This window comes from Leptosomus discolor, chromosome 9 (assembly GCF_034619465.1).
Source record: "Leptosomus discolor isolate bLepDis1 chromosome 9, bLepDis1.hap2, whole genome shotgun sequence".
Classification (NCBI taxonomy): domain Eukaryota; kingdom Metazoa; phylum Chordata; class Aves; order Leptosomiformes; family Leptosomidae; genus Leptosomus; species Leptosomus discolor.
The window spans coordinates 8,886,070-8,910,766 of NC_141399.1; the positions used below are offsets into that span (position 1 = coordinate 8,886,070).

The window sequence follows — 24,697 nt, forward strand, 5'->3', positions numbered from 1 at the left end:
AAATGTTTCCCCTTAAAAGAAGCACCGTTGTAGTGAAAATGAGTATTTTTGTTACTATTCTGGGTGTCAGTCAGAGGAAGAGCACAGATTTGACTGCCTACTTCACTATCAAGCTCTTTGCTTCACATCAAGGCTTTTGTGAAAAGATTTGCTCTTGAGCATTTGCTCAGCCTAGGCAGTAAGGTAGTAAGCATTTGTAGTGATGGAAGAGACAGACGTTTGCATCTTCCATCACTAAATCATTTCAGGCATCCCGTAGAAACTGAGCATTTAAGTATGGACAAGGGTCTCGTTTAGCTCTATTCTGAAGCCAGGAGACAACAGGAAAAAGACTCTGATTTTTCTCTCCTCCTTTCAGTACTAGGGCAGCTCTACAGGAGCAGCCCCTGTGCGATTGGACTTGTTTTCTGTGATCAGTGCTACAGTACAGTGCGAGCGTTGGGATGTTGTCCAGGGGTATGTTGCCAGTCTGTTTGCACTGAGAATTTCCCAGCAGACAGTACAGGTGAAAGCCGTTTACACAGCTAACAGACACAAACGGGGGTGAATCGGAAGAAGCCAAGAAAACAAGCAGTACATCTCCAGAGTGTGCGTCTTTTCTGAAACGTATCAGGATCCAGTCCTGAAGCTGAGTTGTCTTAAATCAGACAGCCCTCATCTTGTTGATGCAAATGCCCACATTCCCTGCCTGATGGCTGAGGTTATATTTAGCCATCTATATTAAATAGGCATGGCTGGCTTCTAGAAACAGTTTCTCATCTTGGACCTGTAGTTTTATGGTCTGAGCAACTGCAGCCTGGAACATTTGTTGGTAATATTAATCATTTTTTACAGGTCTCACTGCAACTGTTAGTCAGATAATTAGATTGGTTGAACCTGCAAAACTGTGCATGTCAATTCAGGAGAATATTTTTAAAATTAGTTACTGTATGTTAACATAATATACTCCATTATTTTGCTGTTTTGTTTTGTTTTAAGAGTACTAACTTATTCTTGCAACATATTCCTGCATCAGCAAAATAATGTGTTGTATAAAAGAAATATGTTTCCGTGTGAATATAGTATACTGTTTACTCTAGAAGTCATATTTTATTAATACAGTGTTTTTATTAATATAACACTGTCACTTCTTGAATTTTAATATTAAAACCAAAGGTCCTCTGATTTATGTATTTACCATCTGGCTAAGTTATTTAAGTTGCTTTTCCTTATACATTTATATGTTGTCCACCTCTTGCTATTTCTTTATTTATTCCATATCAGTATCTAACCACATGCACTGCCATTTCTGAAGATTTAACACTCTCTCAATCACTATGGAGTCTTGTGTCTCATTCAATAATTATATCATCTTAATAGCAGATACAGTATGAATGGAAACAATGGACAGCTTTGTTACGTTAGTAAATTCTCCTATCTGCTTACTGCCTAACAAAGAGAACAAGCAGATAGTGTGAAGTCAAATCTACTAAGAATCATAGAAACAAAAGAAAACAAGAACATACTTTTTTTTCTCACTAGAAAAAGACTTCGAATTGTGGTTTTCCTCCCCAGCAAGGGATTTTATTCACAAAGGGAGAATGAGGATAAAGTCTATTCCCTAAGACTTACCACCAATGACAAGCTGAGCTCTTGCAGAGATGTGGTTCAAATCTTCTCTTGCGTTAGGAAACATTTATTCAGTATAGCCAGCTCAATTCCATTACTTTGTTTTTTGATATATAACACTTGCAAGTAAGAAATGGAGTTCAAAATATGGCTCAAGGAAGTTGCTTAGATTTAATATTTCTTGAAAGACATAGTGGATAATTTGATAGTTTTCCAAGAGTCCAGACAATGCTGCCTGTACAGTAACTAGTTTAATCCAGGGGAATGGGAGAGACCTCCTAAGGTCCTGGTGCAGTTACTGAGAGCAGGGAAGTTTGAACGCTGAAGCTGGGCCCGTGCACATCAATAGAAAAGCTTTCAGTAACTTCTGCAGTGCAGGGTGAAGCTGAAATCCTGAAGTCCTGATTCCATTTTCACTAAGCCCAAGTAGTGATCTGGTGAAAACAATGTCAAAGCATCTGGTTTTGTTCCTCAAATGGGACTGCAGAACCATCTGTGGATTGTGTCCCAGTGTGCCATACAGTGTTTAGAGATTGAGGCAGAAACAAGATGTAGTTCTGAAACTGGCTTCTGATTCCCAAATCCCGTGACATTTTTATTTTGCATAAAACTTACTGTGATGAGATGCTTACTAAAACAGAATTAGACCAGTTATAACACCTAGAGACTTAACACACTGAAATACATCGGGGTGTTTTACAAACTTTGGGCATGCAGTGCTCCTGCACGTTGTTTTAGGAGAGCATGTTGCATTAAATTAATACACTGTCCCACTTCTAAAAGGTCTCTATTTGCATAACAGTTGCATGTCTGAAAATACTTACTGGAGGCCTGACGCCCAAGTACACATGCTTGATAAATTAGCCTTTGAATGTCTTAATCACCCCACAGCCCGTTTCCAGCCAAGAAACGTTCATATACCAGTCCTGGATTTCATAGAGTCATGGTGCGGTTTGGGTTGGAAGGGACCTTGAAGCTCACCTAGTTCCAGCCCCCCTGCCATGGGCAGGGACACCTTCCACTAGACCAGGTTGCTCCAAGCCCCATCCAGCCTGGCCTTGAACACTGCTGGGGAGAGGGCAGCCATAACCTCCCTGGGCAACCTGTGCCAGTGCCTCACCATCTCACAGTGAAGAACTTCTTCCTTACATCTAATCTAAATCTACCCTCTTTCAGTTTAAAGCCATGACCCCTTGTGCTATTTATTAAGTGCGATTCCCAAGTGCGATTCCTTCAAGTGCACAGGGAGAGCTGGGCAACCTGCGAGACCCATTTTCTCCACACCCAGGAGTGCAAGGGCAGGATCAGGGCATGAGTCTTCACTGAGGAAGAACCTTGTGGTTCACCATTTCATTGCTCCAGCGACTCTTTGTTGTTGGTAGAGTACAAAATAAACAGAGCAGTTTTGGAGTGAAATCCCAACTCATTAATTTGGTGGCAAGAAGAACTCTTGTGGACTTCTGAAGGGCTGGAATGACAAACTCGCTGTTTATTATTTTGAATCCCAGTTCTCTAGCAGATATCTTAGTTTAGCTCTTCCACCCAACCTAACTGAATATGTAAGAACTGAGGCTCACTTCCTTACGAGAGTGATTTTTTTGAGGAAAGGCTGCTCTCTGCACTTTGAAATGGTATCAAGACTTGAAGGTGGAGTTATTTTCTGTGAGTGTTTGAGTACTCTGTTAATTAGCTACTTTGTGATTCTTCTTCTTTCATTCTGTTTTTGTTTTGTTTTGGTTCTTTTTTTTAAGTAACTTGCTTTTTATTGCAAACTGCAAACCCAGTACACTTAAGCTTCCATACTCACGCTTCTTTCTGAAATGTTTTGCTTTAGTTTTTTAACTGTCGTCGTGCTGTAACTTTGCAGATTTGTTTATGAGTGTCACGTGCTTCTGCTACATCTGCATTGTCACTGTTATGGTATTTTTTCTTTCTGTCTGTTTCTTCCACAGGAGTTTAACAAGTAATCTGCCCAATGTGAATCTACCAAATGTGAATCTCCCTAAAGTACCAAATCTACCAGTTAACATCCCACTAGGCATCCCACAAATGCCTAGCTTTTCTGCACCGTCATGGATGGCTGCTATTTATGATTCTGAGTGTGTATTCAGTTCAAATTAGATCTCATTTAAATTTAAAGTAATCTTGGCATGGATATGTATTGTTTGTTTCTGTGCATTATATAAAACTTCGGAGAGTGATACAGTTAATTAGACGATTTCTGAATGAGACACTAGTGAATTTCTGGCATGGGTATTTTGAGGGCTTTTTTGTATAAATCTTGAAAATTTGTCTTACTCCCACTGAGAGTTTGAGCAAGTATCTTGCTTTACAAAATAGCTGTCAACAATGGGACATGGTCTGAACAACATACGAACCACAGAACTTAAAATGCGACATTATGTGTCTCAGCAAAGAGTTTTGTCCAAAAGAGAAGATGAACCAATTTCAATGCCAGTCAACCAATTTCTGTGGACCAGATGTAGATCTAAAAGTGAATTCTATTTAATGCAAGCTCCACATTTCCCAGATAATATTTTTTGTCTTGATTTTGATGAAACAGTTTGACAAAGAGGAACACCCTGCAACAGTTCTTATTCATACTGGGGGAGGCCGCAGAGAGCAATTAAAGCTCCATAGCCATCATTACAGCCTGAATAATGCCACGACCAACCAAAGAAAGATATTTTCAATGTGAGCTTTAGACTGTGGCCTGGAAAATTGGGCATGGTGTCAAAGCAGTCAATCTGTAGGAGCCTTGTGCTCTGTGCTCCCAGCTGCCTGTCCGAGCATCCCAGAGTGCGCGGCTGGAGCTCAGAGGGGACATACCACAAATCCTGAGCGCAGATTAGGCAAATTCTCTTCTTATAGCGGATTTCTTTTAAAAGTCCTAGCCAGCAAGCAGTGTGAGGGTGGTACACTGTGGGCTCAACCCAAATCTCGGCATTTGAGGTAGCTCGTCTCCCAAGATGCCCTCGCACAGGAACTGAGATCTTACCAGTTCTCCTAAATTCCTAGAGGGCTATTTAGGGTTGGCATGGGGAGGTCTCAGCCAGCACTGCGTGGATGTGTTGCTTTTTCCCTGTGTTCTCACTTAAAAGATAAAACTTTTAATAAAAAAAGATAAAAAAAGAAGAACCCCCCCAAAACTACCCCCTTCACTGTTACTGAAACACCCTCGATTACATCTACACCTGGAGTCCACCAAAAAGCCTCTGCCATTAGCCTGATGTAGGCTGTATTGCAGAGCAGCGGTAACGAGCCAAAGTAAAGCAAACATTGGTGTTTGATTTTCTTAACATATTTTTAAGACTTTTTAAATATTAGCACGGTCGTTTATGTTTCAAAGCTATACAACTCATATTCATGCTAAGATAGCTATATTAAAGGCTAGCTTAGGCAGTTGTCTGTAAAGAGTACTTGAAAGTTTTAATCTTTCTCTGTGCATGCTTTGTGGCATTGCCCTTGAAAAGATAAGAATCATGTCATGACAGAAAATTGGATAATCCCTCTGAAAACGCTTGAGCATCAATGGTATATTGCAAGCTGCCTGCGTGATTAGCATAATTGTGGTGCTCACAAGCAAAATATCAACAGTGTGTCTTGGAAATGAATATACTTATATTGTTCGCTTACATAGAGCCCTAATCAAAAGTGAGAAAAAACCCAAGAATAATACTTCTAAAATTTTGCAACCAAATGGATGTCATAATGTTGCTGTAGTAAATACAATTATTGTATTTATGTGTATCTAATTATTTAAAACATGAATTCATGCAGTTCATGGGTTTAGACTGTTAAAGCTTATTTATACTCAAGCACAGGTTTGAACCAGGCACAACTCAAAACTGGCGGTAGATGAAACCTTGAGACTGTTGTACAAACTGGTCCCCTGGTTAAAGGAAATGCCTGATTCTTTATCTTTTCATCTCCCTGGTTTCCTTTTACTCACCCTTCCCCTCCATCAAGGACGTGTTACCTGTTGCTTAGTGTCAGATACGTTTCTCCTACAACCGAGACGATTCATTCTTTATCTCGTTAACTCTGTTAGCACAGGACCCCCAGGAGCCCTCTAGCATGTTTGGACTATGGTTCTCACCTTGCAGTAGCCTTGTATGCATTAGCTCCGGTCTCCTCTAGCATTAACTCAATGCAGCTGGCATCTGTCACAATAGAAACACCCTCCCTCATCTGTTTCTATAGATGATGTCAGCACAAGTGGTAATGCATGGTGTGTTAAATATCTTATAAATTACCGTGTTAGCATTAGTGGTATGCGAGGAGGGGATTGAAACTCTTGAAGCTCCCTTGGTAATTGTTCTGGAAAAAAAGTGAAGGGAGAAGGAGAGAGGGAGAGAAAAGGGTTGTGGATGCATAAATTTCTCTGCACAAACAGAGCGCAATCCAGTCCTGTATTTTTATTCTGTAAGTGGAGGTTTGAGATATAATTATACTGTGAAAAGAGCCGGTGTAGCTACACACTGCAGGACCAAAGACTTCCATCTGGGCAGGGGTGTGGGTATGAGAATATACACTTGGGAGAGAAATTCAGAGTTTTGTGACAGACCAAAGATGTTGCAAAATAATTTTTTTTTTAAATGGAAATTTGTTGTCCTGTAGATGCCTTTGCAAGAGGCAGATCTGTGAAAAGGTACAGTGGTCAATCCTGCCAAAACTCCTGGGTATGAGATGTCTAGTGCCCATAGCTCAATTGATTTACCTTGATCTTTTTTCAACTGTTTAAGAGATAAAGCGTGTCCTCGCTCACCACTTGTTAGCACTGTCCCTTACCTGGAAACAGGGGCCTTACGGGGGGGACAAGGCAAACTCAAGGTATAATTTGGAGGGGGTATGATTGCATGAAACCCTAAATCTTAATAACTGCATACAGTCTAGTATGGCAGTTATTATTGATCAAGGATTTTCTACCACAATTTCTAGCCTTAATTCTTAATAATCACATATGTTAATGTGGTTATTAACTAAGGCTGATTTTTACCATACACACATTCTTCCTGTTAATATGTGTAACTCATAATGTTGTCTTACTCATCTGGTCTGGAAAGTTCTGTGGGTTATGACAGCAAGGTAGATTAGGCAACTGTATGGTAAAACTCAAAATCCTGATGGTGGAGATGGCCAGCGTTGTCCTGTGTTCATACACAACTACTGTCTGCTCTACACTTGTTGCAGGAATGGTCTCCACATCAGGTTACAAAGAGCCTGATGCCACTTATGACTTTTGTTCTCATTTTGCCCTGCCAGCAATGGATCAGGCACCTCAGAAGATCTGTTCTGGAAACTTGATGCCCTACAGACCTTCATTCGGGATTTGCACTGGCCTGAGGAGGAGTTTGGGAAACACTTAGAGCAACGCTTGAAGCTTATGGCGAGTGACATGATTGAGTCCTGTGTGAAGAGGTACGTGCCCGTGAGCAAACTGCTCATGTTTCTCATAGAAGCTCACAGGATGCAACATATTTTTCTGTCTTATTATCAGTGACACTTCACTTCAACCACCATTTATTAGTGACCCCAGATCACCTCTGCCCAGCACAGACGTGGTGGAAAGCCACCCTATTGCTTTGAATTGTGGACTCTCCTAAGCAAGCACTTCTCTGTTGAGATGCTGTAGAGTGCATATTCAAAATAAGGCAATAAATCACCCAATTTTTTCAAGCTTTATAGACAGTTACTCATTTTCGGTGCCGCACATGAGATCAAGTCTTTGTAAATGCAGTTTGGTGTCGGTGAGGTTGAGTGCAGAAGGCATAGCCCTAAGTTAGATCCCAGCACCCACCTGAAAAAGACAGACACATGAAAAAACAAGCAAAAAAGTGATCCCAAAAAGGGGCCAGTATGTAGCTTGGCACACAGGTTTCACATCTGCTGCCTATGGAGAAAAGCTGTTGCATCGCCAGCCACATTATAGGATATTCACCTGCAGATCTTCCAAACCAGAGAGATTTCTTTAAAGAAATTTTAAACATACAGGCAGCTGTCATTTTGAAAGCAAAATGTTAAGGTTAAATTTCTAACATTTCTGCAGTAATTTCTGGCCATTTAGCATCAGAAGTGATGAGGCGGGAGGAAGAAATGAACTTTGCATTCCATTGTGCAGAAATTAATAGACAAAGAGATGAACCAAAGGAAAAATGGGTGCCAAATACAGCTGGTACATGCTAATATTAGCTGCAATGTGTGATGTGGCTGTTCTGTACCACAGTTGCCAGGCCACTCTGCAAGTGTGAGCGTGGCATTTATTGTTCGCATGTTCCTCACAGTCTGGATGTGCAACGTCACTGTAGGAGAAGGCACGTTCGGTCCCCGAAATGTAGGCAGGAGACTCACCCGCTGGAAGGCAGACAGCTCGAGGCTTGCTCTCTCAAGATTCTGGAATAAACCCCAGTGCTTTTCAAGTGCAATGAGATGGTCGTGATGTCTTTGGCATCAAGCAAGTCCCCCTTTATTGCAGCAGCTCATCTTTGGTCCTTTGACTGGCACGAACACTGAGCTTCAGTGTCCTCCAACTGTCAGAGCGTTCTTTAGGAGCAAACACAGTGCTGGAGCTCTGCTCTCTGCTCTGAGTCCAGCACCACCAGCAAAACACTTATTTTCTCTTTTCTTTTTATTTATTTTTTTTTTAAATTGGAACCAAGGCACCTTTGCTGCACTTGCAGTGCAGTTATAGCTGCCAGAGTCGATAGAAATCAGACCACATTAGCTCAGCTGAGACAATGGGGGAAAATAAGCAGGTTTCCAGGTACATCTGAAGAAGGGCTTATGTGCCTGAAACCCAAGGTTTTTTCCCCCAACTGCTTCAACCTTTCTACAAATATGTTGTCCCTCTGGAAAAACCTAGCCCAGCTTGTAATGGTATGACTATATATAATGGTTCTGAGCATAAGTAAGTAGGAACATGCTCATCTCTGCGAGGAGATGGAAAATCCCAGTCACTTCGGGTCCTTTCAGTAATTATCAAGATTCTAGTCCCCGAGTCCAGGCTAAATCTGGCACTGGTAATTAAATCAGTTCAAATGCCACTGCTGATGTAAACCAATATGCTGCCTTCCCTATTTATATCACCTGCAAACAGGGCCTGGCTAAGGTTTCTTTAGCAATTTCAGTTTGACACAACATTTTTCTTCGCGTCTGTCTCTGAACTGTTGAATACCATGGAGGAGCCACCCCGCCTTCCGCACTTGGTTGTATTTCGGTGCTGTCAGGAAAGCAGCCCTTGCAAGTAAGGTCTGCTTCGCTAGTAAATCTGGGCAGGAGGACCTATGTACCAGCTCAGATCTGATCCGAAGAATGAGAGTTTCACATTTGTAAATGAGTTTTCGTTTGTATAACCCTTAGGGGATCGTTCAAGATCAGAGTTATTCCTGAGCTGAAGCTGATATTATTTGTTATTTCTAAATTGAGGCTCCTATGTTAATTTGTTGGCAGATTCTGTCTGATGTGATAATTGTTCTGCGTTAGGTTAGATTAGTGAAGTACCTCTGGAATCTGCAGAGGGGCTCCAAAGAAAGGCAAGGCAATGCCCACTGTACTGCAGGGTATTCGCCATGTTACAGTCACAAATGCCTTGGTATTTTAAAATACGACACAGGATCAAATGCTGTGTAGTCCTTGGCCCCACAAAGCTCTTGGTGTAACATGGTTTGCAGCTGCCAGGGATGTCAGATTTGAGCTCAGTGAAACCTCAGGAGAGCAGTGAGGTGCGGGCTCGTGCAATGCGTGTGTGTGTGTGTGCATACGGGCATGACTACGCCTGTGCCCATTTTGCAGATGATTCTGGTGAGTATGTATGGGTCGGGGTAACCACTTCTGTGAACTTAGAAGACAATTGGGAACTTTCAGCAAGCAAATACAATCCTGTAGACCTAAAAATGCAATGATCTGGCAATGTCCTTTCAGTCAAGTGGCGAAGGAGTTTCTGTTATTTGTAGTTGATATCATGGAGCAACAAGAGCTTCCTTTAATGCATCAGGCTTGCTATTTGTCTGTGGTTATAAATCAGCTAATGCAACCAAATTATAGGTGTACATTGGCACTGCTGTTTGTAACATCATCACGCTGTTTATCAAGCGTGAGAAAGTCATAGTTTCCTGAAACCACTGCACACTTTATAGTGTATTCTGGAAAGTGGGTTTCTTTTTAAGCTGGAAAATCATTTTCAGTAAAAGCACATCTGTAACAATCGCACTGTAACACTCCCAGCAGCATTCGGCTTTCTGGTTTCTTGAACTGTTCTCAGTATTGTTTCACATTAATATTATTAGCTTCAGTACATTTAAAAACAACCGAAATGTCTTTTTCTACTTTCCTTAACAGAACCAGGATTGCATTTGAAGTAAAGCTGCAGAAAACCAGCCGATCAACAGATTTCCGAGTCCCTCAATCAATATGCACCATGTTTAATGTCATGGTGGATGCCAAAGCTCAGTCGACAAAGCTTTGCAGTATGGAAATGGGCCAAGAGGTAAAAATGCAGGTTCTTCCTTTCACAGCTTTTAAAGGCAATGTAATGAATTTCCTATCTCCTGTTGTGCCAGTTTCAGAGACATTATATCAGTTGTGGGTTTAGCCTTCCACGTAGAATGTGCAGATGGATATACAGGGGGTTGCTCTCAAATAAATCTAATTAATATAAACATTCAGCATCCCTGTCACTTAGGAGTGGCTTTTTGCAAGGACTGCTGTATGCGTAAGGTATCTCTTAAGCTTGGTTGATGCATGATGATCATATATATTAAGTCATTTATTACGTGTTGGAGCCAGGTGTCAGCAACACACTTTTGGTATATGACTATTTTCTGTAGACAAACATAAGGAAAACAGGAGTGCCAAGTTGTTTCTGTGATGCTTATAAGGAAACAAAAAAAAAAAACAAAACACCAAAATAGGTAACTTCCAAAAGTAGATTGAAATTCCAGCTGCTGTGACTTCCTTGAGTATTGGCTCTAGTCAGCATGCTTGATGATCCTGGATTTCCAGGTTCTTAATGACTGAAGTTTCCAAACAACAAATCTGTTTTAATTAATTGCTAATATTTTTTTTCTTCTGAAGCCATAGTTGCAGGTTGAAGTTCATTGATCTATGAATGACAAAGACATAAAGACATGGTAAATTGGACTGGATTAAATGCATCATAATGATCATTTTGCTACAGTGGCTTCAAGCCAAATTAAATATTCATATACAAGTCTAGAATAAATTCACAAATACTGTTTGGCTCTCCTATCCTGTTCCTTATCAGCATTGCCTAGATAAGCCCTTTCGCTACAACTTTACATCAGATTTTGCAGTGAATCATTGCAAGTTGTTCTGGGTTTTTTTTTCAGTAGTTTACTTCACCCTGTTCCTCCAAGAGGACTTGCTCCAAAAGCCACTGGATGCAGCAGGGATCCTTGCCCTGATGTCAGTGGTGGTTGGATCAGATCCAGCTGTTCTTTTTATTTTTCTTATACATGTTTCAGTTATGACATTTTATTTGTGACAGTCACCTTGCAAGAGAGGTTTCATACCGCTCATCATCAGGTTCTTCCCTTGTCCAGGTCAACTGAGGCAGATCCTGAGTAGGCTTTTGTTGTCCAAGCCTGGACATGAACTTCTCTACCATTTGCTGTTCCATATTCGCACCCATTTACCCTAAATCCCTCAGCCTGCAGCTGCTGCAGCATCTGCCCTGGAAGTGCCCTGTCAGCCAGGAAGGGCTGTGGTTGTGGTGCTCCCCACTGCAAACCAGGACCGAACCCTTATGCATTATACTAGCCCAGCCCCTGGGGACAGGAGTGTTTTGGAGATCAAGCAGACTCCAATATCATGACAGAGCAAGCTCAGTGCGTTCATAAAACTGTCAGGTTGAGTGTTCAGATGGCACGAGACTGATAACATCAGCAGCATCTGGATATAGTGTGACCAGGCACTCGCTGCATCTTTCTGTGCTAACTCATGATGCTCTGTGCTTGCCACAGTTTTCTCCAAATTTTGAGCATCAGTCACAATGCTCGTTTGGCCCAAGTCAACCTGCAAGTGAGAGGGGAGCAGGCAGCCCCACGGGAGTTTCTCTGCTGTTCCCAGCTGCAGCAGTGATTAGATCTGCATATCTGCCTGTGCCGCTTCAAGAAGGTGTTTGGTACAGCAGCTCGGAGACAGCCTAACTCCTGTGGCAAGCAGCAGTTGCCAAGGCATGAAGTTTTTAACAGATAGCTGAACTAATAGACCTGTAAAGCAGATGTAAATTATCAGTGCATAAGTTACTATTTAAGGCTGCAGAATTTTACCCACCCTCCCTTTTTCTTTTCTTCCTTTTAATGAGTGTTCCTACCTCCCCCTCCATTCGCTCGTGCCACTCCGTATTTCAGCTACCTCCATCTCCTCTTCTTGAAGCTGGCTAAACCTGTGTGCTGAGATGGTTGTGCTGGGGGGTAAAAGTTAAGATATAGATCTGTCATTACAGCCCGTGAGGGGAGGACAAAAACCGCCACTCCACCTTTTCTGCCACCCCACCTCTTCCAGTGCCCAGTGGCAATGATGAGACAGTAAGATAGACAGCAGAGGGCTGAGAAACCAGGCTTCAAGCCTATGTCTTCCTCCGTAATTCAGGGAGCTGGGTCTGTGTGTCATTGAGTGCCTCTGTCCCCCCATCCTGGTGTGCAGCAGCCACATGGCTCAGCCAGGGCTGCCTGCAGCCCTGCTGGGGAGGGATGGACAGGGAGGGATGGAGAGACACAACCTGCTGACAGGACCCTCCATACAGTGCTGCAGCTGCCACGTGGCTCCTGAAATACATGGTCCCTTTGCAGACAGTTCAAAAGCAGCAAAAAGGGCTCACGTTGTCCACCGCAGTGTTCGGACAGGGACGTTTGCCCAGACCTAAGTGTAGAAGACATTTTTGTCAGAAACAAACCGCTGATTTTTCTAACAGTTCAAGCTGTTACATGGGCAGAGACTCTCTCGATACATTATTTGACCTTCCTCCCGCGCTTTCCCTTCCACCCCAAAGGCCTTCCCTTTAAGACTACCTTCAGTTACACTCACTTTAACAGATAGTTGAATGCATTTTGCAAGCATTACCCTGTGAAACAAACACCCATCATTTCATTTCCATTTCCTTGTCTCTAAAGGCAGCTGTTAAAACATTTGGTAAACATACTTTACCATCTTAAATATTTATTTTTCCTCTGAATTTTTAATACATCTAAGGGGATAAATGTATGTATTAAATGTTTCTCAGTTGGTCTAGTATGTTTCTATTTAATATCTAAGGTCAGATGGTCCTTAGAGAAATACAACGTACACACAATCTGTTACATGACAAGGCAAGATACTCATCACATAAAGTCAAGTTGAATCATTGTAGTGCACTGATTATGGATTGTAATAATTGAGCTAATAGAAAGCTGCGATGAACTCGATTGAAAGCAGGGGCTATGCTGAGTAAAACAAACCAGTTATGCAATCTTTAACCTTGAGCGTTTTTATAAGAAATGTGGAAGGAGCTGTTAGAAACGCTGGTCTACGAGCCAGGCATCTGTGAAAGCAGCACCAAGCAGTCGTTTTCCAAACTGCCGCCTTCTCCGACCCCGCCCTGGCCAGGGCTCGTCTTCCCAAGGTGGAGCTGGGCTGCAGCGCAGGCGGTGCGGGGTGCACACCGCTGCGGCTGCCCGGGGCAGGGCCAGTGGCCTCACGGGCCCAATTCTGCACCGTCACTGGCCCTGGCACTGGCTCCGAGCCTGCCCTAGGGATTGCGGCCACCATGGGAACGAGCAATCAGAGTCCTGCAACACCCCTTGGGGCAGGCACGTGGTCCTCTCCTGCTCTCAGAGCTGTGGTTTTATTCTATCAGGGCTCTTAATTTGCTTTTTAAACAAGCTGGTAATGGAAAATGCATCATTCAGGGCATTTCACTGTGTATTGTTTTGCACATAGCTAGCCATTTTTGAGTTAAAACTCTTGACTTACCCAATGAAAGCAGCTTGGTTGTGAGGTCTTCCACACACACAGAGAAAATGCAGTTGCAGAAGGAAAATATCATGGGGAAGACACCCCCAATATATGCACAGCCCCTTCTTCATCTCCCTTAGGAGGTCTTGGCTGTGTATGCAGAGGACGTCAGCAGCTTCTACCCGCACCCAGCTGTTACAGGCCCCTGTCACCCCGCAGCTACATCTCCAGATGTGCTGGGAATGGCCAGGTCAATCCTGGGAGCTGATAAGGGCTAACTCTGCGTTAAACAGATTAATCATAAGTATGATCCCATCAGGGACTCATATGTCTTGACCCGCAAAGCAGGACATGGAGGTGGGAACTGCAAATGCAAATATCCCTTGCTCGTTCGGGTGTGTGTTTCCCTCTGAGTGGGCCCAGCAGATCGCAGCCTGTGGCGTGGTGCTGCCACCCTGCCCTCCTGCCTGGGCAAGGCTCTGAGCGGCCCCAGCCAGGACTTCGGCTGGGGTGTGCTGCACCATGCACCCCTGCCCTGCCTGTCCTGCCCGCCCTGCCCCTGCAGCAGGGCTCACCCCTCGGGCACATCCATCCCTGGGGAAGGGTGTGCAGCTGCCCCGATGCCGAACCCTGCCTGATGAGAGCGGGCTGCCTTCCTCTTCGGAGCGAAATAAAAGCATAAGCGGCTGTCAGGAGTCAGGTTCAATCCAGTCCCTTCCCTCTGTTTTACTGCCTGCAAATACTACAGGTAGCAATCTCTGGTATTTCAGTGAAAGGAGGTTTTGATTATGTTTCATTTTCCATTGCTTATTTTTCTGTGCATGATGCTGCTGTTCTCATATGTCCCTTTTCTTTTTAGAAGATTTTGGTTTATTTATTGTTTATCTTCATATGTTCTTTTTCCTGTCTTTTGCACTTTCCTCTTTATTTCTGTCCCAAATCATCTGAAAAGTTTGCTAAAGAGTGGGTAAGTCTGTCCTACTTTTATTTTCTTTTTTCCAAATTCCTGTGTTAATACGTTACTGTCATAGAAAAAAATACCCAAACTGTAGAGCAGTTCGGAGACTACCAGTCAGACACTGAGACCAACATCTAGCATTTGTAAAGCCCTTGCAGTCTTCCTTCCCAAAGTCTGATTAGTATTTAAAGCAGATTTGTCTCTTTCAATGTGATTTGATGTTAACATTTTAAAACAATATTAATGCCAAGTGGTAATGAATATAGTGACTAGCACCAGTGCTTGAAATGTTTGACTGAAAAATCACATGTTTTGTGTTGGAAAGCAGTCATAATCAGTATTTTCTCAGTCCATTGAAAATAAGAATATACTGTATGTTTTCACTAATTAAATCTTGTATTGGAAACAGGTCTTTTCTAAATTAGTAGAAGACTGTATTTTGGTACCTATTCTAGCCATATTGCGGCTGATTGCATCAGAGCTCCCAAGCTAAGCAAGGTTTGGCATGTGCAGAAACTGGGTTGAAGACTCAGAAACGCTGATGCTGCAGGCACTGGCGTTGGTCAGCCGGTTCTGAGCTAGTGCCACGGGATCCCAGGGCTCAGGGCTGCCCTGCCTGCTGGCTTTTGCACGGGACGAAAAGACTCATCTTGGCTTGTTGGGTGGTTTTTCAAATCTATCTTATAGTCACTGAGCAAAGCGTTTAAATGAGGGCTTGATTTGAGCCATGTGCCTGCTGAACCCGGTTTGTAACACAGGTTCAAGTGCTTTGCTGCAGGAGGTGGGAAGGGTGCATCATTCCCAGTGGTTCAACCCACTGCCAGCTCCCCTGGAGCAGCAAGTCCTCCCACTCCCCTTCCCAGGGCTGTGTGGTTTGCAGTGCCCTGGGCAAGGGCTGCCTGTTTCCCTCTGGCAGCAGGGTCAGGTGCAAAATGACCAGGCTAATACCTGCAGAACTGAAGCAAAAGGACTTCAGGGTCTCTAGGAGCACTGGGTGCTGGTGCTCACAGGGATGGCAAAACCTCCCCTCTGACATCTGCGTGTGGCTCCCAGCGCTGCGGGCACACAGAAGAGGGCAGGGTTTGCCCATGCTTCACCAACTGATGTAAGATTCTCCTGAATTCAAGGTGTCTCCTGCAAGTGTAAGTAATCACTGGCCACTATAGTGGAGCACAGGGTAATAAGCTGCATAATCCTTCGGTTTAATGCTGCATATTGTGGTTTACCAAGGGAAGAGGCTGACAACTGTAGAGCTCTTGACTGTGATCAGTGCTAATATTTTCCTTCCCCTCTCCTTTTATTTTTCTTTAGCACCAGTACCATTCAAAAATAGATGAACTAATTGAGGAAACCGTCAAAGAAATGATAACACTCCTAGTGGCAAAGGTAACCTTCGGCTTCAGGTGAAGTGATTCACTGTTAACATTGCATTTTTAATATGTGCGTTTCCATTAAAATGTGTCACATTAAGATGTTGAATTGGCTTCTTGTTTCTCACAGGCAAGATCATACATCTCCCAGTCCTTTCATGGTGACTCTTTGATGATTAGGAACTGCGTGAGATGTAATACGCTGCTAGCAGGATTGCCATACTGGGCCAGAAGTGGTCTTAAGGAATGGGTGTTATGTTAATGGGGTAACACCCCATGGTCAGCATCGCCCCACGGCACTGAGGGTAGCTGCAGTCAGGGGGTGGCACTGATAAATAAATGCTGCTGCGTAGACGTTGGGGTGGCACGCAGAGGTGGTCACCACTCCTACACATAAGGTTGTGCGGACAAAATAACTCATCTTGTGCAAGATCGCCATATGCTCTTCTAAGAAATTAATTTAGAGGTGACAGCAGTGGGAAATACATTCCAAAATGTCAGGTTTAATTGTTTGGAAATTGTTTTTCATCAGAGTCGGCTCCTGTAGCTCAGCTGCCAGCATTTCCCTTGGTTTATTGTGTGGGTCTGGTGTGCTGCGCTACACAGAGGGGAATTGGTATGTAGGGAGAAAGATGGTGGGGTGTGTTTTCCTCTAGCTTCAAACTTTCTGAGAACAAGTCATCCCTATTATACAGTGGAGACCTTTAAACATAATCCGCCAACATATGCCAGTTCGATTCTTCTGCAAGAGTACCCAGCTAGCTACGTGTTTGACACTGCGCACTGGGAGCAAGAACCACCGGCTTTCCCGTCCGGAGAGGCTGTGCTGGCTTCCCCGCACGCTGCTCCCACCTCCTGTCCCCAGCATCACCTGTGACACTGAGGGGTGATCCCCACCCAGCAAGAGGTGGACCGTGTAGCACCTGAAAGGCAATGCTCCTTTCTCCCCACTCCCCAGCCCGCTGTGCTCGGGGACAGGTTGTCCATTCCTTTGGCAATGCTGAGAGCTCCGCTGGTGGTTTTGAAGCTGATACTGACTTTTACACGTTTGTTCAATTATTAAAAATAATTGCAGTATTTTTCATCTTCATAGTTTGTCACCATTTTGGAAGGAGTCTTGGCCAAACTGTCTAGATACGATGAAGGAACTTTGTTTTCTTCTTTCCTGTCATTTACTGTAAGTACACACAATATTTTCCTTTCTTCTTTTCTTTTTTTTCCCTGAGTTGTAATCTCCTGCTTTCCCAGGACTAGATCAGCTACATAATAATTCTGCCATTCTGTGATGTTTGAACGCTCTAACCCCCACATGATTAGACAAACAACCTGTATGCAGATATACAGTCCATAGACACGGGAGATGCATAGGCCATCGTATTGTAGCACAGAGTAAAGCTATCTCCAGTCACCATTCAGGTTGGTGGAGATTCATATGCATCCTCAATTCTATTGAGGATGCGTATGAAGATGAAAAAAATCTTTGCACCGTACGTGCAATTTCCCTAACGAAAGAAGTGGCTTCATTGCTACCTCGCATGACGAGTGTGTTCCTCTCAGTCTTCTGGCCATAACGGTGACTGTCTTAAGTAGTAAAAAACAAAATAGGGAGATCTAGGGAGTGCCTTTGTGTTTCTAAAAGAGAACAAGGCATGGGAAATGCCGTGAGGTTACGCAGCACAAGGTACCTCTAGTGCCACATTTCTCCCTAAGGCTGCAGAACCAATCCACAGCTCATCATCTTATGTATCTCCTAGAAAGGTACAGGACAAGAACAATATCTGTGCAAAATTGGCCTCAGTATCCAGCAAAGGTTTAGCAATCTGAACTGCATTCCAGAAAAGTGTGGTGACGGCTTCTTAGGACAAACACATAGCAGCTGATTTCCAAAAGTCTTCTGAAAACGCATCCCAGACAGTTTACAAGAGTGTCTCTTTGCAAGCGTGGCTTCTCTTATCTCGGCTCACAGACAGGGGTGCGCCCAAATGCATGTGTCTGGGGTCGCTTGGAAAGTTGAATTAACGCTTTCACCCACCATCCCTGCTGCCTGCATGTGCAGCCTGGCCTGTGCTCACTTGTTCGCAGAGACTGGGCAGGAGGCAGAAGGCACTGCTCCGCAAACTGGGAAGGCTTTCCACAATCTCAGTCAGAAGTGGTCTTAGTTACTTGCAGTTTTCTGCTGTTGGCAATTCCCGGGCCCTTTTTGCTGAGTTTGAGGCAGTTTTGTAGGATCCGTTTGGAAATGGGGATGGAGATAGGAAGGCTTACCAGCGGAGGCAAGAAACTCTGCTCCCAGGCAGCTGTGTGCACACACAGTCTGACAGCTTATCTAAACCACCACGGGGCTCAAACTAAACATCCTGACTTTTCAAGTGTGCTGGAGGCACTTTGTTCTTTGGAGAAGGGAGGGAAGGAAGAGTGTCCCGCTCACTGCCCCACAGTGCAGCTCCTCTCCCAGGATAACCGCTGCATGCTTACAGCCCCGAGACTGCGCTTGTCCCTGCTCGGGGGGGATGCAGGGGGTGGCTCGGGGTGGATACCTTCCCTCGTTCCAGTGCTGCGGAGGGTTAGGAGATACTCGTGTGCCAGCAGCAGAGAATGTGGAGGCGGCAGCTTTCCAGGCATCGGAAGTACCAGCATCAGCCCGGGTAGACGGTGTAATGTGCAGCCCTTCCTTCTCCGTGAATCCAAGCTGTTCCTCAGTTGACGCTGCGCTGCTCCCACCACATCCTACTGTTTACGCTGCAGAGTGCTGCTCCCTTCGATTGCTGAGTGAACCCCCTGGCCCCGCTTGGGCTCTGGGTGCCCGTGAGGAGGCAGCACGTAGGCGCATGGGGTTCAAGCATCCTCACTCTGCTGCTCCTCAGACAGTTACTGACAATTAACTGTCCCAGCAGCAGCCACCACACAGGCTGTCCTGCTCCGATGGCCCCGCAGCCTTTGAACCTGACCCCATAGCTTCAGTTTCTTGAATTTTCAGCCAGGAAGGGATGTACATCCAAATAGTTGTGTGTGGTGTGTACACATCCCCAGGAAGGTGCTGAGCCCTCGCCCCCAGCAAGGAGGCTGGGTGCACTGCAGAGGAGCAGGATTGCTCCTTTCTGGGCAAGGGACGCCTCTTGCTTTGGCCCACTTGTTTGCTGGGAGACACTGGGCAGCACCAGCCGCAAGAGGCAGCTGCGGAACAGCCCCAACCCCTTTGACACTGGGCTTAGAAAGTCTCCCTTCCCTGCAGTAGTAATGTGATTTGCTGTGTTTAGTCTTTGCAACGATAAATAGAGAAACTCTCTCTTGTTACAGCATGCTTGCACCACCTCCCACGTTTTCCCTGTCTGAACAAATACAACAAAGTGTGATGGTCCAAGCCGCTGAGCTCTAGAAAGCATTAGTCTCCCACCCCCTTCTACCGACTTCTTTCATCGTGTGTTTTCCAGGCGCTCTGCAAGTGACATGTAATCGGGGGTCTTGTGACAGACAGTTTTATCACCTAGTGGGATATCCTCATTTCCAATTCTTCCCTCGAAATTCAAGATAAAATTAATGCATCTGTTGTCCTAATAAATTCTCACTAGCCACTTCTCCTTGCAGAGCACTTTGAGAGGAAAACACCCTTCTAAATTTGGCCAGACTTTTTTTTTTTTTCCTGTTTGTTGCTACATTTAAGTGCATCTCCGCGGCAGCAGCCCAGGCCCTGGCTGGGCGTCTGCATGTGCAGATCCACTGAGTCACAGGAATGACAGCTGCTAAAATTCCCTTTAATCTGGATGGCCTCTGTAGGTGGAGAATTACACGTATGGTAATTAAACCTGAAGACTGCGTATTACCCGAGGGAGACAGAAGTAAAAGATCTTATTTTTGTTCTGTGCAAAATTTGTATGGTAAACTGAGACGTTTCATGGCAAAGTCACATACTTCGTGAAAAACGGCAGCCTAGCAAAAATCACACAACATCCGGCAGTTTGGAAATTTCACTAAATGTAGCCAAATCTGAGTTTAAAGAAAAACAAGTAATTATTCTGATTAAAGGGGAGTGGGCAGGAGAAGCAGTTCAGTTTTTTTGTGGGTGGAGCGGGGAGATCGCAGGAAGCCGACTGAGTTATTCTTGTCGCCTGTTGGCTTTGGAGAAGAAGGTAGTTTGAGATGGTGGCACTAAGCTGAACCTAAGAGTGTTAAATCCACGCCCAGGTTGCAGGTTTCCTGGGGTGCTGCTGCATTACTTCATGCCCTGTGTGATATCTGAAGATACAGGTGCAGCCCTGAGCATGACCCCAGCTTGAATTCTGTGGGCTGTTGAGCCCCGCATCGCTTTCCCAGCTTTCCTCCTGGTTGTTTAGCTTCGCTACTCAGAAAAAGAGCTCGTTTGGAGCTAGCTTGGGCAGCCCTGCCTGCGGCTGCTCCACGCCGGCGTGGGTGTGCCGTGACTGCCTGCTCCTCCGGAGCTGCAGCCGTTGGCTGGGCTCCAGCTGCCTTCACGCACGGAGGCTGGGGCTCCTCTGCTCCCGTTCGGCAGGAGCAAGGGATAGCGCTTCGCTGCCTCCCAAGAAAGTTGCGAGGATAAATGCGGTGAAAGGGCGAGGTGTCCAGACGGCCGGCTGGAAATGGGGATACCTGGAGGAGAGAGGAGTGTTTGCTCTTTGCTGGGAGCGAGGGCTTGGTGCTGGTTTTGCTGCCTCCTTCATAAACTCGTGGGCTGGGACGTGCCCCGTCCCCCTCCATCACCTCCGACAGGCAGACCCCAGGTTGTGGCACGGCGGCAGGCGCTCGGCGCCCTCCTCCTGCCCTTCCCTCTGTTCTTGCCCCCCGGCTCGGCAGCCCGGGCGCTGCCAATGCTTGCAGCGTTCACCTCGGCAATTACCACCAGTCTGGTCTTTTGTATCGCCTCATTGTGCTTAATTATGCACCCCCCACACACACCATATGAGTGCTTCCACCCACTCTCACATTCTGTCTCACACATACATTCATTCTCTCATTCGGGACACATAATTTATTCATCCCAAGATGCAACTGTGTGCATGTTATATTTAGGCTGTTTTAATGGTAGCTTTAGAAATATTTAAAAGCAGGTGAGCTTTTACACCCAAACAAAGATGGCCGGCAACGCTTACCCTAATTAAAAGCAGAAGCGTTGTGGAAAATCCCAGCCGTACTCTTTCTAGACACGGTGCCTTATGCTACAGTGGGAAAAAGGTCTCTCTGGCCAGCTGGGCACTGCTCGGTTGGAAAAGTTGGCCCTGATGTTGGGAACCACCTCGCCTCCTGTGCCAGGCGATGTGCACCCTGCTGCATGGCAAACCGAAGACAAAGTAGATTTGGGGTCTCGCAGCCCCTGCCAGCTTGTAAGGACACCTCAGAGTGCAGTGTCCACCCTCTGGTACCCTCTCTTAGATAACATCTTTTAAAAGAAGGGGAAAATCATAGGAAACTAATGTAGCTGTTTGGAGTCTGGGAAGCAGAAAAGCTTTGGGGCACTTCTCTGGTGCCTGTGAGCACACTGCCCCAACATGGTCTGTGAGCTCCTGCCAGCGTCAGGGCTGGCAAAAATGGGGAAAATAATGTTCCCTTCTTTTCCCCAAAAAAAGGCTGCAGCCTGCAAAGCTGGAGGAAGCACGCCGTGGGCGAGACTATGGGCAGGGGGCAAAATAAGAGTCCTTTGGGTACTTTCTTGTGGCCACCTTGGTGCAGGTACCTGCCAGCCTTGCCATGCCATGTGCCCCCGCTGCCAGGGAGTTCCCACGGTCCCTGGGATGCGGGGCCTGACAGGAGAGACAGGCACTGCCTTCGGAGACACGTGGCATCGGGTGGAGAACGAGGCCTCTGAAGAAAGAAACGATGTCTACTTACCCCATCTTCCCCCGCTCGCTGAAGTAGAAGAGGGAGAAGCACAACTCCCACACTATCATCTGTTGCTATTAGAGCTTTAGCAGCAGTAAAGTTACCTCTCCAAAAAAACAACAACAAAAATACTGCCCTTGCCTATTCTTTTAGACAGGAAATGTAGTTTTTATCACCCTTTTTCCCTCACTCAGCATTATGTTGTCCTGAGTCTTGGCTGGAGAAGCTCTTACAGGTGTTTAAAGAAAATGCAAACACCTGAAAACCTACTGGTGGTGTAAACTCTCTTCTTGTTCCCTTTACAGGTGAAGGCTGCTTCCAAATACGTGGATGTACCCGTAAGCACAATTTAAACAACTTCTGTCATAGTAATTTGCGTTGTGCTTTCATTTATGGCATGTGTAGCAACCCACATTACGCATTAATAGCCGAGACTGAACCATGGGCCTTCACATTTCTAACATTTGAACTGGAAAGAATATCTCCATGATGTTAATAATGAGCAGTTACCCTCTTATGGAGACCTACGAGACTGTTTAGGCAATAATTTGCAGATGGTGTCAAAAAGGTACCATATTTATGCAATTGGCTTGAATCACATTTTTAAAAAAATGGGAGCAGTGCATTCTGTTAATTCTTCATTTGGACTTGTACAAATACAGTATAATTTCCAAACAAAAAGGTCCAGACATGTTAGAACTGAGCCAACACACATCTAACACATTAGCTAATCTATTTTATTTTTGTTCTTCTAATTGTTGGTTTATTTTACTCTTTTGGAAAATGACTTTTTTATTACTTTGGGGAAATGGTGATGAACTAGCAACATGTGTTTGAGAAATTGTTAATGAAAATAATTTTTTCCATTTTTCTGTAATTGGTATATGAAAACTGTGCATCGTCTCCTCTAATTAGACCTTGATTCATAAGGAAAAGAGCCCTTAACATTCTTAGACAGAGCACTTAACTTGCCAGAAATTTACATTTAAATTGAGTTGAAGTGTAATATGTGAATCGTTGGCTGGAATAAGGGGTTACTGTAACATTTACAAGCAGAGAGATCCTGAGCACTTACAAATGAAAAAAGGAGTAGTTCTTAATATACCACACCAAATCCTGCGTTCAGTTAGACTGGGCAGTGTAAATCAAGAATAACTCAGTTGAGTTTGATGACCTGTATGTATAATGTGTATATGTACATTTAGTTGGATGCGATTGCTCTGCATGCTCTCACATGATAGCGTGATAAATTTATCAGACATCTTGGACCACATCATCTGCATTCAGTATTTCCATCCCTTTAGCCTAGTGGAAACCTTTCCTACCAAATTGCTGTTATCTTTAGCCCAGCATGGGGAAAACAAACTCTTAAACAGTAAGAGGTCTTGGTTTAGAAGATCCCAGTGCAGAGATCAGCATCCTGTTGTCTTGGAGTAACAGAAATAAGATATTGAGAGCATTAGAAAGAGGGATTCGAAAGTAACTTCTAGCCCTAGAAAATGTGGAGAACCTTCAGCTAGAACTCGTAGTTGTTTGAGCACATCTTAAATATTTAGTCATCAGGAATTTGAGCACCAAACAGTTATTTGAAATAACTTTTAGGTCAAAATGTGGCCTTCTCTGACACATCTATGTTCCTGGAAAAGTAAAGCATCTCCAGGGAAGTTGTCTCAGTAAAATGCTGTATCACCCTTTCAAGGTTTTCCAAAAGCATTGTGCCTGGGACACCCTTGAGAGGTCCACAGCATCACGGCCATGTGGGAGGAGTGAGGCTCTGCTCCTGTCCTTGGAGCCAGTCAATCACGCCATTTCTTTGCGTAAAATAGAGTACAAATCATTCATCTGGATTATTTTTTGGTTGTTTCCCCACCTTCCCCTGGAAATGAAGGCACGCTACAACAACTTCCTTGACAGCCCCAAAATTTTTGATGATATCAACCACCAGCCCCACACAGCTCCCAGACCTTTGCAGGAGGATGCCCCATGATCCATAAGCCACTGCCTTTCCGGGGCAAGGAGTTAGAAAAACCTATTTGACTAGAGGACAGAGGGGAAATCCTGGTGTGGAACAGAAAACCATCGGTTAAATCTAATTCCGCAAACGCTGTTGCAATTGTCTGGGTACAAACCAATCCTTTTAATGCCACCTTGAAATGGGCACGATCGGCGTGCTGAAAATTGCTTGAAAGTGTAACACTTGACTACTGCCACATTTGTGTTGTCCTCATTGTTTTTCAAATTATTACCTTGTCATTGTTGCAGTAGGTGTTAAGAAATGTTACTGGCTTCCCAAGGGCCAAGCACTAGCCCTTTGCTTGATAATTGTTTGCTTTGTATTAAAAAACTCCCTTCCTACTGCTTTCCAAACTGTCCTCATTTTCACCCTGGAAATTACACAGATGTGTTAACTAACTTCAATTTACAGCGGCTGACAATCGTATCTTGCAGAGAAATGATACTCTGTGATCTGAGGTAAATCACAGTAATGGAAACTAATGACACTAGTTATTAACAAACTTACAATGTGCCATGAAAATTTAAGATTTTGTGGCAGGTCTTGTAATGACTCCTGTTACAGTATATTAATGAGTTTCCTTTGAGGTAAGTTTGATTCCAATATATCAAGCAATGTGAAATCAAACAATTTTTTTTTTAAGTGTTTTCACGTCCACCTGCTTCAGTTCCCATTTTCTTTGAAGAAATACCGTTGTCCTCAAACTCTTGCACGCTTGTAAGTTACTGTTTAAAATCAGTCAAATTCTTCAGAGAGCCATAGAGATGCGACAGCACAGGGAGGCTTCCTGCTGTTTAGCAGTAGCTTAAACATTCACTTAGATGTAAATTCCCTGTCTTACTGTTTACCCAATTTATTCCTAAGAGCAGCAGTAAATGTGACCTAAAGTCAAGGGTCTAAACAGAAAAAGAAAGGTGATTTTGGGATGCCTCCTGCAATGCCAGCTGCTTACCACACACATCC

General features: G+C 44.4%; 1 protein-coding gene across 12 annotated transcripts in view; it reads left to right on the forward strand.

Annotated features, from left to right (window-relative positions):
- CADPS (calcium dependent secretion activator) overlaps positions 1-24,697 on the forward strand; it is a 220,195-nt gene that overhangs the window by 174,026 nt on the left and 21,472 nt on the right. For 6 of the 12 annotated variants that reach the window (XM_086470045.1, XM_086470049.1, XM_086470048.1 and 3 more), the window contains 5 exons: positions 6,874-7,029; positions 9,946-10,093; positions 15,830-15,904; positions 16,982-17,065; positions 22,026-22,058. In XM_086470045.1, coding sequence (XP_086326171.1) covers positions 6,874-7,029; positions 9,946-10,093; positions 15,830-15,904; positions 16,982-17,065; positions 22,026-22,058 — 496 coding nt within the window. Of the gene's footprint in view, positions 1-3,560; positions 3,708-6,873; positions 7,030-9,945; positions 10,094-14,512; positions 14,528-15,829; positions 15,905-16,981; positions 17,066-22,025; positions 22,059-24,697 lie in introns of all 12 variants that reach the window. The other 6 variants (XM_086470043.1, XM_086470046.1, XM_086470041.1 and 3 more) reach the window with 2 other exon arrangements.